The 16240-nt window shown below is 37.2% G+C and overlaps 1 protein-coding gene across 1 annotated transcript; it reads left to right on the top strand.

Annotated features, from left to right (window-relative positions):
• Positions 1-2101: 2101 nt before the first annotated feature.
• Positions 2102-15958, top strand: ANGPTL5 (angiopoietin like 5; the record flags this gene model as incomplete). Its single annotated transcript, XM_084306125.1, has 8 exons — positions 2102-2200; positions 3958-4105; positions 5099-5202; positions 8133-8213; positions 9101-9226; positions 13706-13826; positions 14879-15064; positions 15639-15958. 8 exons carry the CDS (start codon positions 2102-2104, stop codon positions 15956-15958), a joined length of 1185 nt encoding a protein of 394 aa, XP_084162251.1.
• Between the last annotated feature and the right edge of the window lie 282 nt (positions 15959-16240).

Below are 16240 nucleotides of genomic sequence, written 5' to 3'. Positions count from 1 at the left end.
ACAACTACAGAATTTGAGCATCTTTCTTTAAACTTACTGCAAATTTTGACCTTAACTAGCAAAACTCACAGCTTCATCTTGGATACTTTCTGAAATTTAGGATTATGTTATATTAATAATTCACGTCTTTCAGACTGTTGGATGAAAAGATGACAAGCTGAGGACCATGTATTAGAGAATTGTATGATTATTCTGAGACAGCGAGCAGCCTGATCTCAAGTGGTTACAAAATGGAAGGTCCTGCTCTGGCAGCTTATTTGAAAGAAGTTTTATAAATTTTAATGTGAGCTAGAGACTGATATTCCAGTGACAAGATCAGCTTTTAAATATGTGCAGGACAGACTGAATTTATTACAAATCCTATTTGAAACCTGAGCACAGCTATGCTGGTGCAGAAACACATTTTTCTTTCCTTCTTGTTCCTGGGGGGATTAATCTGCTAGTGCCCTTTAGCTTTCGTCCAAGCTTTAGTTTATCTGTGTAGGTGACTGCATGGGAGGAGTTCAGCCAAGGTTCTGACCATTTTAACTATTCCCTTCCAAAATTTGCCTCCTCTTCCCATTTCTGTGTATAGGGGGAATAGTCATTCCCCCTTAATGTCGTTTATGGTTAGCAATGGAAATCTTTTCACCTTCATACAAGGCTTGACTATGGATCATAACATGCATTTTTTTTTTTTTTAAGCCAGCATCCACTGAAGCAATTGTAAAATTCTCGTAACTCTTATCTTGGAAAACTATAATGTGGGTTGTGGTACTTCAGAACAAATTAAAAATTTGATTTAGTAAGTTACTGGAAAACCAAAGTTAGAACTTTCACAAGCAGTTGAATGTGCTCCTCTCAGGAAGACACCAGTTGCAGGTGCTTAGTGCCCTTCAGCTATTAATTTCGAAACAAAACATTGGGTTAGAAAAAGGATTAAAATCTGGATTTAACAGTGGATTAACCCACAACTTGCAACTGCTTTCAGATCTTGTTATGGTAAAGGCTATTTCCAATGTAATTTCCAGTGTATTCCAACTTCAGACAGGAATGGAGATGAACCACAGCATTGAGACAAATTTAGAACACTGGCTGTACTAGCATAAGGTGATGTTGAACAGTCTCAGTGTCCTTTAGACAATATATATCCCAGCTAGGAGCTGAAGTTTCATTTGTTCAGCCAGATCACAAACAGTTTAAATTCTCTAATGTTCATGTGTAGCTGAAATCTCTTGGACCTTCAAGAACTTTCAAAACAATTTCCCTTTAGATCTAGCTGGTTAAAATACCAGATCTGGTTAAAATACCAGATCTAATTTTTTAAGATACAAAAATTGTGTATTTGAGTGTGTGAAAACTGTAAGCGCCTGCTGCATAGTTTTAATTAAGTTTCTGTGGACTAAATTTAATTTTCTTTTTTTTTCAGGACATTCTCTTTGACATTTTTCAGGGGTAAAAATTGCTGTATTTGAATTATTGTCCCACTCTCAATACCACTGTTGCCGAAGATGGTCTACCAGTGAGACTGAGCATCTTCCCAGTAATTTTTAACATAACAAAAAGTATTAAAGTAATATTTTTCACTTTTCTATGTAGAATTTGCTGCTGGGACATATTCTTAAATTGGCTCCGCAGCCAATTCTAGTGCTCTGCTATCACACCAATGTAAACACCTTCATTTTAATAATGAAAACCTTTGTAAAAAGATGAAAATTGATAATTACTTCCCCCTCCCCTTTCTACTAGCCCCAGATTCTCAGCACCGAATATACCAATTCTCAAAAACAGCATATAAGATATCTGTCACATAAGAATTCTGAAGAAGATTTCTGTCATATAAGAAATCTGTCACAGTTTTGCCACAATGACAATGTATGTTTGATGTGTCGTCTACAGGTAATAAGCAGTAATTGCTCTCAGGAGACAAACAGTGTAGTATATAAAACCTACTGTGCAACTGAAATATGTTTTATTAAATGCAGGCATTAGAGGAGTGATGTGTTGGCTGCTCTTTGTGCTCTACACATTCCCAAATAGTTAGCTCAGGACTTCATAGTGTACAATCCTTTCCACAGAAACTTGAAACCCGTCAAAACATTTGCATTTCTTCAAGTAAAAGATGAACTGCTTTAGGGTAACTTCATTGATATCTCTTAGTATTTTTTTGGTCAGCTGGGGAGAGACTGTCATAAGTAATGTCAAACCTTGTTCATCTAAGGTAAGATTTTCAATTACTATGCTGAGATAAGATAATGAATATAACTGAATAGTTTCTCAGAAAAGTGGCTGATGCTTTTTAAAATATAGACTGCTCTATTCAGGATAAGTATGAAAATACAAAAGAATCAGGTATTTTCAGATAGAGAAAAGAAGCTGTAGAAATTCAGTATATTAGGAGAAAAAAAGTTGTCATAATGTCTTTTATCACAGCTCAGTGGTTAGGCCATATTTTTATCCCATCTATATCACTGTAAAGGCAGAGTACCTCTTGGTCTTGGCAGCGTCACAGTTTTCACTTGAATTTCTGAGGTTAGATTTAATTGCCTCTTTCATGTTGGCATTTTAAAAACAATTATTGATTAAAATATTTTCTGAACAGTATTTAACTGAACAGCTGGTGAGTAGCTGTGGTAAAGCCCTGGAACAAAACTTGGTTTCAAGCAACCTATTTGTAAGTTTCAGTTGATCTATTTATAACTGTTATAGAATTTTTCTTCCTTTATTCTGTGTTTATTTCTATATTTCTATATTAAAGAAACATATTATTTTAGATCTCTAGCATTTATTTATCTCTAATCACAAAAAGCAATTAAAATAATTCAGAAACTTTTTTTTTCTTATAATATATTTGTTAATAATTTAAATTTTTTACTTATTTATTAATGTGTATTGATAATTAATTTATTTAATTTCACTTTGAGGACACAAAAATAGGAAAAAAAAACATGTCAGTGTAGTGCCAAAACCAGAAGGAGAAACCTGAAGCAGGAAAGGAGAACAAGTATGCTGAAGATACAGTCAAGTCTAAATAAATTTTCTTTTTCATTAAAATCCTTGCATTTCTATGGGTCCTATTTACATCTGAAAGTGCAGCATAGGAGCATGCCACAGTGCCTTCTGAGATTATGGAATTAAGAAACAAAGACAAAGGAAAATATGTTTCTTAGCCTTTATACAATGACACATATTTCAGGGATTACTTTTAGCTTTTCTTTAAGTGATGAATCAGAGACATTCACTTATATCATATTACCTGGTGCCGTGGAGGAAAAAATGTTATATATGAAAGTACTGTTTTAAAATAACATTTATAGGTGCAGCAGTTTGAAACTACTTTTACCAATGCTTTTATTGTTACCATTTCAGATATTTTATCCCTGTAAATACAGTCCCTTTATTCTCTCCTCTGAAAGAGCACTTAAAATATTTTAAATGTTGGGTTTGTCTGCAAATCTGTTTGGGACTACTCGTGTGCAATTAATAATCTGTGGAAGTATTTCCATGATCAGAGTCTAAGTCATGGATTTAGGGACTTTGTAGAGTAAAAGTGTTTTGGTAGTACATGGTAAGTCCCAAAGCCCTCTCCTGTTGAGTGAAATTAACTTTGTTAGCATTTGAGATGTCTGTTGGGAGTGGTGGATGTAGTCGTCTTAAGTGAAAGCACTTACGAGCTGTAGCCTCCAGTTCACAGTACTCACAGGTAGAGATACCACAGCAGAAATGTTGGTGGTATTTTTAAAATTGATAGAGGTTATTCTTTGCCTCTGATACTCTTGAGAGGTATGGCTAAGCAGAAGATACTTCATAGGCCTAGGTCTCAGCTCTGTCAAGTAGTGCTTGATAAAGCATTAAAAAAAAAAAAAAAAAGGTTTTAAAGGAAGATCCATGGAGTAATCAGCTTCATTTTGGCAGACTGAGCTATTTAACATACATTTATGATCAATTTGTTTCCCCCTTCATTGTTTGGTACAACAGGGCACAAGGAATGTTGGAGCTGTGGACGAACCACTCAAGGCAGAAGAGAAAAATAAATCTGCAGATATTTCAAAACAAAAAGAACAATGCCTTGTACCATGTGATGTTCAAGCTAAAATTTTACGAGGGGAAAAACAGTACATGTGCAGTATGTATTCATAAAGAATACGCTCAACAACAAGCTATGCAATGCCATGCTACGCAATCCTCTGCTATGCTATGCTTTGCTGCGCCAATTTATTTTTTATTTTTCTTGAGCACATGTGACAGACTTTGACCCATCTACCCAAGGTGAATATTGTTCAAAAGATTTGGGGTGTTGTGTGCAGCTGGGATGACAAAGTTTATTGTAGTAGTTTCTTTTTATAATCATTGATGGGGACAAGCACATCCAGGCAACAATTTGCTCCATGTAAGTCTGTGTTGTCCTCTGAATGTCTGTAGCTCTCCCTTAAAGAGGAAGACTAGGGTGTCTGTCCCTCATTTAAATACCAACGTTAGGTGTCTGAAATTAAGTGAGAAGAAATTGTACCTCAGCTTGACGTCTGAGATACCTAGACAAAACTACATGTCAATGGATGCTATCTATCCATCCTCAGAAAAATTAGTCAAAATTATTGTCTTTTTCATATGATTTTTAATATGTACTATTAACTATCTGGCAAGTTGTATTATTATTATTATTATTATTATCATTATCATTATCATTATAATTATTATCATTATTATTTTATTGTATTTTATTTTTAGCATCAGGGCAAAAAGCAGGAGCATGAGTAAATAGCATAGTGAATGAATGAAATTGTAGAATGGCAGGAAACCATGTTTATCCTTTATCAGGTACATTTATATTTCTGTTGTATCCACTAACTGGTTATCTGAGTAGGAAAATATGAAATTCTTTAAACCTTATGAAGAGTCATCTTTTCTTAAGATGTCTGCACTGCAACAAGTGAGGCTGAGGTATTAGCATATTTGTATTTAATCTTTGGTCTCTGTACTACTTTAATTTCACTTTTTGGTACCCTAAGGTTAAACACCTTCAATATTCACTTAGATATCATAAATAAGCATGCCATTATTTGGTCAAGAATATTTCTAATTTGTGCTAATGAAGTAGGTGAACATATTTCTTTCAAAGGAAATTTACAGAACTCTCTTGTTGAATATGCAAGAAGCACAAAAAAGTTGGTGAGAAACATGATGGATGATCAACAGTCTTCCTTGGATTACCTTTCTAATCAGGTACTTTTTATCATAAGGATTTTTATTATTATTTAGCACTACACTTATTGTCTTATGGAGGAAAAATATATTTTTTATTTATTTTATCATTAGAACAGTAGAATTAGAATCTCTATCACCATCACTTGTACTTTGGGTAAGGTGTGAGTTCCATGTTATAAGGAGTGATTAGCACTCCTTATATTGATTATATATTGATTATATATAATTACCTGTTACATAACCTAGGGGCACACATGGCAGTAGGGTGACAGCCCATTCCTGCATATTGCTTGCTTTATTCAGTCTCAGTATATTTGTGTGCATGACATTATATCATCATTAACTCTGGTAGTAATTTACAAACACTGTACACTCAATACAGGTAAAAAGGCTTAATCTAACTGAAGGACTTTTCTTGAATTAACCAGAGTTGTGCCTAAAAATGATTTTGGATGCAATAAGTGAGAAGTTGGAACAATTCATATAATGAAGTTACAAATCACTAACATATCACAAAAATGAACTTCAGATTATACTTATTAGAGGTAATCTCCTCATTTTCTGGATGAGGGGAACCCCTCATTTTCTGGAAGAGGGGAACGAGTGCACTCTCTGTAAGTTTGAAGATGACACCAAGTTAGGTGCGTGTGTCAATCTGCTCGAGGGTAGGAAGGCTCTGCAGGAGGATCTGGATAGGCTGCACCGATGGGCTGAGGTCAACTGCATGAAGTTCAACAAGGCCAAGTGCCGGGTTCTGCACCTGGGGCGCAATAACCCCAAGCAGAGCTACAGGCTGGGAGAGGAATGGTTGGAAAGCTGCCAGGCAGAGAAAGACTTGGGAGTATTGGTGGATAGTCGGCTGAATATGAGCCAGCAGTGTGCTCAGGTGGCCAAGAAGACCAACAGCATCCTGGCTTGTCTAAGAAGCAGTGTGGCCATCAGGGCTAGGGAGGTGATCGACCCCTGTACTCACAGAATCACAGAATCACAGAATTTCTAGGTTGGAAGAGACCTCAAGATCATCGAGTCCAACCTCTGACCTAACGCTAGCAGTCCCCACTAAACCGTATCCCTAAGCTCTACATCTAAACGTCTTTTGAAGACTTCCAGGGATGGTGACTCCACCACTTCCCTGGGCAGCCTGTTCCAATGCCTCACAACCCTTTCAGTAAAGAAGTTCTTCCTAACATCTAACCTAAAACTCCCCTGGCTCAACTTAAGCCCATTCCCCCTCGTCCTGTCGCCAGGCACGTGGGAGAACAAACCAACCCCCACCTCGCTACAGCCTCCCTTGAGGTGCCGATAAGGTCGCCCCTGAGCCTCCTCTTCTCCAGGCTGAACAAGCCCAGCTCCCTCAGCCGCTCCTCGTAGGACTTGTTCTCCAGGCCCCTCACCAGCTTCGTTGCCCTTCTCTGCACCCGCTCAAGCACCTCGATGTCCTTCTTGTAGCAAGGGGCCCAAAACTGAACATAGTACTCGAGGTGCGGCCTCACCAGAGCTGAGTACAGGGGGACGATCACCTCCCTAGCCCTGCTGGTCACACTGTTCCTGATACAAGCCAGGATGCCGTTGGCCTTCTTGGCCACCTGAGCACACTGCTGGCTCATATTCAGCCGACTATCCACCATCACTCCCAGGTCCTTCTCTGCCTGGCAGCTTTCCAACCATTCCTCTCCCAGCCTGTAGCTCTGCTTGGGGTTATTGCGCCCCAGGTGCAGGACCCGGCACTTGGCCTTGTTGAACTTCATGCAGTTGACCTCAGCCCATCGGTGCAGCCTATCCAGATCCTCCTGCAGAGCTTTCCTACCCTCGAGCAGATCGACACACGCACCTAACTTGGTGTCATCTGCAAACTTACTGAGGGTGCACTCAATGCCCTCGTCCAGATCATCGATGAAGATATTAAAGAGGACCGGCCCCAGCACCGAGCCCTGGGGGACGCCACTAGTGACTGGCCTCCAACTGGACTTGGCTCCATTTACCACAACTCTTAGGGCCCGGCTATCCAGCCAAGTTTCTAACCCAACGAAACGTGCGCCAGTCCAAGCCAAGAGCAGCCAGTTTCTTGAGGAGAATGCTGTGGGAGACGGTGTCAAAAGCCTTGCTGAAGTCAAGGTAGACCACATCCACAGCCTTTCCCTCACCCACCCAGCGCGTCACTTTGTCATAGAAGGAGATCAGGTTCGTCAGGCATGACCTGCCTTTCATAAACCCATGCTGACTGGGCCTGATCGCCTGCTTGCCCTGCAAGTGCTGCGTGATGACTCTCAAGAGGATCTGCTCCATGAGCTTCCCTGGCACTGAGGTCAAACTGACAGAACTACTCGGCTCTGGTGAGGCCGCACCTTGAGTACTGTGTTCAGTTTTGGGCTCCTCGCTACAAGAAGGACATGGAGGTGCTTGAGCGAGTCCAGAGAAGGGCGACGCAGCTGGTGAGGGGCCTGGAGAACAAGTCCTACAAGGAGCAGCTGAGGGAGCTGGGCTTGTTCAGCCTGGAGAAAAGGAGGCTCAGGGGCGACCTTATCTTTATAAGGTCGACCTTATCTTTATAAGTACATTAAAGGAGGCTGTAACAAGGTGGAGGTTGGTCTGTTCTCCCACGTGCCTGGTGACAGGATGAGGGGGAATGGGCTAAAGTTGCGCCAGGGGTGTTTTAGGTTGGATGTTAGAAAGAACTTCTTTACTGAGAGGGTTGTTAGGCATTGGAATGGGCTGCCCAGGGAACTGGTGGGGTCACCATCCCTGGCGGTCTTTAAAAGACGTTTTGATGTACAGCTTAGCGATATGGTTTAGTGGAGGACTTGTTAGTGTTAGGCCAGAGGTTGGACTTGATGATCTTGAGGTCTCTTCCAACCTAGACAATTCTGTGATTCTTTGAAAAAGAGCTTCCTATGAATATAAAGTTTCTCACTGCACCATATTTAAAAATATTTTATTTAAACTTGCAGGTGAATGAACTCATGAACAGAGTTCTTATTTTGAATGCAGAAGTTTTGAGAAAGCATTTGGATCCACTTCCTTACAAAGCAGTTCAACTCCTCATTTTTTTCACATTTAGATGACCTCCTCCTTTTATCTTGAGAACAAGTTAAAACAAAACCAACAATTATACAAGTACAAGTACAGTATTCTTGTAGTATGCACACAGTAAATAAATCTGAAAATTGTGAACTACGTAAGAATCTATGTAAGAACAGGTTAAATATTCGCAAGCTGACTAAGGACTAATTGTGGGCATTCTTTTTAACATCTTGTTGATTTTTATGCAAAATAACAAGCATGATCATCAGTTCATGAGTTCATGTCTTATGTTGCTAAACAGTACTTTCTTTTGTAATGAAATAATTGTGCTCAGCATTTGCAATACCCATTTTTCAAACGAAATGGAAGTCATTTCTACACTGTTCATCTTTATAGTGTCTAGCCCAACTACAGGAAACGTTACCTCTAAGCACTCCTCCTAGCCTTAGGAACTGCTTCCTTGAGTCTAACACAGACCTGGCTTAACACTTAGAAGCAAAGGACATTTTATATAAACATTATGATGTGAAAGCTTTTATAAATATAGATACAAATATTTCCAGGAAGAAGACATTCTTCCCTGGATAATTCGTGTTTTTACTCTGTACAAGTGTTGCCCAAATACAATCTGTAAAATAAGACCCGGATATAAAATCTTTACTTTCTGTATCATATCAGTTGAGATGAGATAGAACTTTCTCAACAGAATGCAATTTATTCTTCTTTCCAAGCTTAATGGAGTTCAAAGAATTTTCATTTATAAGGTAAATTCATGACAAAACATAATTTTAAGTTTTCATGACAATATTTGAGTGATTATGTCATTCATAAATTCCCAACAAAATTAATATTTCTGTGCTTAAGCTGTATTTTTTTAACATGTTGTGCTAACAAGCTTCATCAAATACTTTGTTCTCTAGGGTTGGATTGCACTGATATTAAAGATACCATTGGTTCTGTTTCAAAAACTCCAACTGGTCTGTACATTATTCATCCAGAAGGATCAAATTATCCTTTTGAGGTAATGAATTTATCTCTCACGATAGTCACAATTTACTTAAGAATATGCACTTAGAATATATTTAATAGATTTAAAGTGTTTTCCTTGACAGTATCCCAACATATGAATAAGAAGTTTATTAAAACATCCAAATGTGCCTGCCTTTACTATAATTTGGAAATTTTTCTCAGTTTCTACAAAGAAATTTAATCTCTCATAATAACCCATCATCAGTTTTCAAATACAGTGAAAAATATACAGAAGAGAAAAATTGAAGAAAATTTCAAGCCTCCCTTTTGGATATTGAAAAATGCTGTTCTCTTCTATGTTAGAGGTAGAAAGTGAAGAGCCAAAAGTCTGATCCATTTGGACCTGAAATTGGACTTCTTGCTTTGCTGGACAACTGTATAGTGTTGCCTTCTCTTGAGAGGCAATGTTGGTATCTATACCTTGGACTGTGATATTTCCCGGACATCTTAATGTAGGTGTTGATGTACATTGCTAGAGAAATAGGTGCTTAGCTTTTGTCTGAGCATCATTATTACTCAGTCTTAAGACAGAGAGCGTCTAAACTTATAGTCTTCATATCCAGTCATTGTAGGACATACATACTTAAAATGAAGAAAAAAAGGATGAAGTGCAGCATGAAGTCATGTTTCCTATGACCAGATCCATGAAACCATAAGGAAAACTTTTTTTTTTTTTTTTTGTCAGTTTATTTCTGTTTTGGGTTGTTCTACTTAGGAATTCCTTATGCATAGTGGGAAGGCAGATATGGCACTTACAAACTTTCAATTTTGCAGTACATTCTGGGGTCATTACTTTTTGGAGAAAAAAATATGTGGAGTTTTAGCCAGCTAATAAATAGCAAAATTTAATATCAAACTTTAAAGTCCTCCTTCATATATAACAGAGGAAGGATGAATCCCTTTATCTCTAGCCAGTTGGAAACCTACAAAATGCTATGAAAAAGAGCTCAGAGTTGTTATGAAAAAGCTTCAGAAGTATCATGGGATCTCAAAAGACATAATGGATTTGGTTCTGTAGACCCCTGATAGAAAAGCCTGTTGCTTGCTCTATACAATGCAGTGAGCTCAAGGCGAGTATCTGTAGCTCATCAGCAAGTTCATTCCAGGTAAAATAAAGGCAAAGACACATAGAAGTGTTTGCAGAATAATCACACTTATAAGTATGCAGAAAATACTCTCTGCCTCACCTCTGCTGAACCATAGCACAAAATGCATCTGCTTTCTTCTGGATTGAGGGGTATCGTGTTGAGGAAATATTCATACGTCACCCAAATTACTTTTACTGAGAGATGGTATGACTTTTCTGTCTATGTGAGAAAAGTGATTTCTTGGTCTAGTCATAGCTTTTGGCAAATACATGTGAAATGGTAAAGCTCCTTTCACTTCAAAAGTATATTTAACATTTTTCCACATTTGAAGTTACTGCCAGTGTCTAAGGAACCAAGAATCAGTTATATATGTGGAAAGGTTCCCTAAGGAGAACAAGAAACAAAAGGAAAAATAATAATTTGATTAAAACCACAAGGTAACAATAAATAATAAGAAATCTCTGCACTCATGAAATGGGTGTCTCATTTCTTGTCTGGTAGATGTTACACAGAAATTAAAAGATAGTGCCAAAAATTCTCAGAGAAAAATATCTAAAGGATGTGGTGTGTTCCCTACAGAATGTTATTTTAAGGAAAACTGTTTTAGGTATTTTTAACATGTGTTGAAGCATACAAAGAGTACAAGAGAAATTCTGGATGAACAAAAACAATCAAGAAATTAAAATATAAACAATAAATTGTAATGCTTTTAAGAGGTTGATGCACATGCATTTTGAAAGATTTGAAGACTAGCAAAATAAGAAAAATACAAACAGGTAGAAAATCATATAAGAAATCATTAAGAAAATAACAATAATAATAATAAAAACAGAAAAGAAAGACAGTATGAAACAATTTGTTTAAATTAGGACCTTTTTAGCAATGGAAAATTAGCTGCCCCTTAAATGTATCTGAAATCAAAACAAAATTTCTCTAGAATAATTTGCATATATAGATAAATGAAGAAAATTATTTTAAAAATTTCTCATGATCTCATGACTTCATGTTTGAAATGGCATGTTTTCAAAAGTGAGCATATGTTTTAGGTGTTTAACTTGAACTAATTTAAAACTGAATTCAGGGAGTAATAATATGCAGTTTTGGTGTGAGCGGCAGGTTCTTGTCATCTCAGAAAATTAGTCTCAAATGGCTTTTTGTCTGAGCATCCAAACACGAGGCAATTAAAAACAGTTTCTCTTCTGGAAAATTGAATCATTCTCACTTTCTGATTCCTTTCCTTGTGGGTAAATTTTAATCGATGACACTTCCAGGGTGGGTCAGTGAAACTACAGTTGTTTGTAACATACTTCTTACGCACACTAAAGGTGAAAAGGGAAAATATTCAGTAGAAGCAACTTCTTGGTCATTTAGTTGAAATTGTACCTGTCACAGTCATGTCCTGGATACCTTGCATGATATGGGACATAAAACAAGCTGTAAAGTGGATTAATGATTACAAGGCTTTAAGAAGGAAAGCTGTCACATGATTTCCAGCATATAAGGAATTAAGAAATACTGCAATGACAATTTTTTGTGTACCTATTTCATATTCTTGCTTAGCTGCAGTATGTTTAGGTGCCATATCTAAATAATCGGCTGATGATCTTTCATGTAGACCCAAATCTGTTCCTTCTGAGAATTATCACCATTCCCACTGATTTATATTGGATCAAAGCTTGATGTTGTGACTAACTGGGCTCCTCTTCTGTTTCTGATTGATAGTGAGAGGAGTAGCCAAGCATGCAATCCTCTTCTCAAGACAATAGATGAGTTAGTAGGATTATTTTTAATACATTTTAGGTATCTGTATCTAAACACTCATTTTGGAATCATACATATTTCTTTTTATTCTAGTTCCACCTCCCCTGGGTGACTGAAATAAACACATGATTCTCCAGGGAGTAAAGCCAATCATTTTCCAGCTGTACTTCCACGCACATGACCTTTACTATGATTCATTCAATATTTGGGTTATAAGAATTGCTCAAAGCATCCAATGGCATTGACTTGCTTGAGAATCCAAGACTGCACAAGCTGCATTAATTAGATCAAATTGCAGCTTTGTTGCCTGCCTGTCTTTCATAGATGTTAAGTCACAGAAGGTCTGAGTATGATGTTGATGTGCTCCTGCCAAGGGAAGAGTCTTTGGTTTCATGCCAAGTGTCTGAGTGGTACAAACCATGGGGGTGCAACATACAAAACTCAGACTGCTCCTTAGGTGGTTGCACTGTCTAAATGTGCAATATGTACCTCTCTGTATTAGGATGTCAAGAATGTTTAATTCCTGTTAGGCCTGGTGAAGCACTGGCACTGAGGATATACATGAAAAATATCCAAAGTGACTGTGATGCATTGCACTTAACTTTGGGCACTTTAGTGAAACCCATAGAGTGCAGCCAAGAGTCTAAGGACCCTTTCTGTAGACTGTAGGAGGTATCTGCCACCTGCAGAGGGTGATTTAGATCTTGGTTTCCCAGAGCCACAGTATGAATGCCACTTCTCTCTAGATGGGGAATTAGAGGGGAGACAAGCACAATTAGGTGCCCAATTTAGGGAACTCAATTACATGTCTAAAGTTAAATGGGCTGAGGAGAAAATGTGCCACGTAATGTGATACTCCATAGTAGAGCAGAGAACAGGTAGACCATTGCCATTTGATTGGGCACAAAAATCACAAACCATTGGGCACAAATTTTAGTGATGTCTCATAAAGCAAAGAATTTGAGAGTCAATTTGGTGTATTCAGTGGGACTGCTCAGTTACAGGCTGTTAAATGTTCATATTGAGACTTTCCTGGATTGGGGCCCCTTTTGATGTAGAGTTTTCCACTGTTCCAGCATAAATGATTATATACTGGCTTATCACTATCACTTTTTCCATTCCCTCACCTTTTAAGGGCTCTGAATCTCCCAGGGATCACAAAGACAGCCTTCCTTGGGAGGAAGGTATAATGGTAGGGGAGAACACAAAAGAAGTAGTGTCTATTTTTCTTTGTTGAAATAAAGGTATATTCAGTATTAGTGCTTCTATCTGTAAGTTTTTGCATAAGCAATACATGCTGTTGCATGTTGCTTCCACTTCATGGTTTTATTAATATACATTAACAATTATGAAAGTGCATTTTTTACATCTGATGTGAACAGACACTTGCATGCAACAGTTTGCACTGGTTGAGGAAGTCTCCAAATGCAGCAGACTAACAAGAACATAAAGGAAAATACTCCAGGTTAATTACTTAATTTTGTTCAAGATTTTTCGTTAAAATAATTGGAAGGTACATTGTTTAGCAAGAATCAGAATAGTCCACCTTTATTGCATTTAAATGTTATTTACTTCTTTATAGCTGCTTCAAGAATACTTAATAGTATCTATGTTTATGTTAGGTTTTGTGTGACATGGATTTTCAAGGAGGTGGATGGACTGTAGTTCAGAAAAGAACCGATGGAATCATTACATTTCAGAGAACATGGTCTGAATATCTGGATGGATTTGGTGACCTATCTGGTATTAATTTTAGATACTCTTAAGTACTTTGGATCCAGTGTTTTTGCTGTCTTTATGTAAGCTACATTTACACTGACTTGTATGGTTTTTAGGAGTATGGAGAATAAAGTTCTTGTTTCTTAAGAAGTATTCTAGTTATACTTCTAGTTAGAGTTTGTTTGTTTGTTTGTTTTATTTTCCCTCTCCATCAAATCTATTCTCTAATCTTCTCAATAATGACATCACCCTACAGGAATCTTTAACCATTGTATTCTGCTCACAAGAAGTGTTTAATATGTTGCAATATTTTCATCCTGAAATACGTATAAGTTGCATTTTCCCCATTTTTTTTTTTTCAGATTTAAAAAGGCCTTATGTGGTTTTAATAATGCTTGCAAAATATTTCCCTGAAGGAAAGAAAAACCAGTAATATTACACCATTAGGAATGGTTAGAAAGAGAATGGATATATTTCAGTAGCTAATACCAACACAGTTGTGGTATTATTTTGTTTAGTGCCACCTCTCATCCAGCTAGCCTAAAAACAGCTGCTTTTTCGGGATTTTGTCTGGGATTGCAATGAAACACACACATTTTCAACTATAGAAATAAGTTCAAGTCACATGGAGCAACCTTTCATGGAAAAAAGTGTGATTTACAGGGGCAGCAAATCTCAAGAACAGGGTTTGAGCTTTGTTGCATTTCATACAATTCTATCATTTGTTTCTTGGTATTGCCTGTAGGAGCACTACTGAGTTCTATTTAGTCAAGAGGACCTTTAGCACCTCTAGTTCTTGTGCTCTTCTGAAGCAGGCTGGAGATGAACATTTGAAAGTCATCATGTGTACAGTGTTCTAAAATTGTTGCTGAGGAAAGCAATGATGCAGGCATATGAATTCTTTCATGGATTTTCCCAGTGAAGTAAGGAGACCACTCATTAGTCTTTCAAATGGACATATGCCCATCAGACAATTTTTATTACACTTGGTTCAGGAACAAAAATAGGAAAACTAGAAGACACTACACTTTTTGTTTCTAGAAATTTATTGACTATACATTATATTCCTGTTTTAGGGGAATTTTGGCTTGGATTGAGGAAGATTTTTCATATAGTAAACCAAAAAGCAACTAGTTTCAGTCTTTATGTGGATTTGGAATCGGAAAATGACAAGCATGCCTATGCAGCGTATGATGGATTTTGGATAGAGGATGAAGCATGTTCTTTTAAAATCCATTTGGGGCATTATTCGGGAAATGCTGGTAAGAACTTCCTTATTTAATGCATTTAAAGATTTCTCTAATTTTGTTTTGACTCATGTTTACTAAAATGCAAGAATATTCGCTTATTATCAAAGTATTAGTTATTCTCTGAAACTGTTGGTGCCTTATTCTGCCTGTAAGAAACATTATTTTTTAGTAAGATAATAGAACCAGTAATCACTGACGTCTGTGTTTAAACAATTCAGTTTCATCTCATGACTCACTCTGGAACTTTGGGCACATTCCTGGAAAATCTTCAGTTAACAGCTCTTCTAATTTCTTTTATCTTTTTTTTTTTTTTTTACTGTCTTTGAGGACAGAAGCCTTTACCTTCAGAGCTAGTGTGTATCACTAAGAGCAACAGGAAGGTAAAGGTGTTCCATCACCTCTTCCATACTTCTGAGTATTTTATATTTTTCCTTTCCTGTGTCTTCATCACATTACCGATTCATTAGTGCTGTCTTGAACTGCTTTTGAGGAAATCTGTTTTTCTGGTAATTTTAGAGGAAAAGTTTGTAGTGTTTATCCATAAATAACTCCTTTATCATCATTCTGTTTTATCTTTTGCACTTAGGTGATGCCTTTAGAGGATACAGAAAAGAAGATAATCAGAATTCAATGCCTTTCAGCACATTTGATGTTGATAATGATGGGTGTAGGCCAGTGTGCACTATTAAACAACAGCCCGTAAAGAGCTGCAGTAACTTCAGTGAGAGCACTGGATGGTGGTTCAACCAGTGTGGCCTTGCAAATCTTAATGGTGTTCATCGTTACACAGGTAGATTTCTTGCAACTGGGATTCACTGGGATACATGGACAGTAAACAACAAACCTGTCAAAATTAAATCAGTTTCAATGAAAATTCGGAGAACCTTTAATCCATATTTCAATTAACCTATGAAAATAGAAATGCCTTTCTTCTTGCAGTTATGTGGGAAAATGTATCACTGCAACATTAACACTTTTAATTTTCAGTAAAACAGTTCAGTCTTAAAACATTATTAGATATTTGCATAATACAGTTACTCACTTTTATTATGAAATGTCAGCATTTGTAGTGTTCCCACTTGAGTGAGAAGGCCCTAAGAAAAGAATTTTCAGAAAAAAAGATGAAGCTTAGTGCTTGTCAGCTTTTGTTTAGCTGCTTCTTATGCAATCTCAGTCAGTGGAAAAATT

The sequence above is a fragment of the Netta rufina genome (assembly GCF_964035555.1).
Source record: "Netta rufina genome assembly, chromosome: 1".
In the NCBI taxonomy this organism is placed as follows: domain Eukaryota; kingdom Metazoa; phylum Chordata; class Aves; order Anseriformes; family Anatidae; genus Netta; species Netta rufina.
The sequence above is the reverse complement of the archived record's forward strand: the minus strand, read 5'-3'. Positions and strand labels throughout refer to the sequence as shown.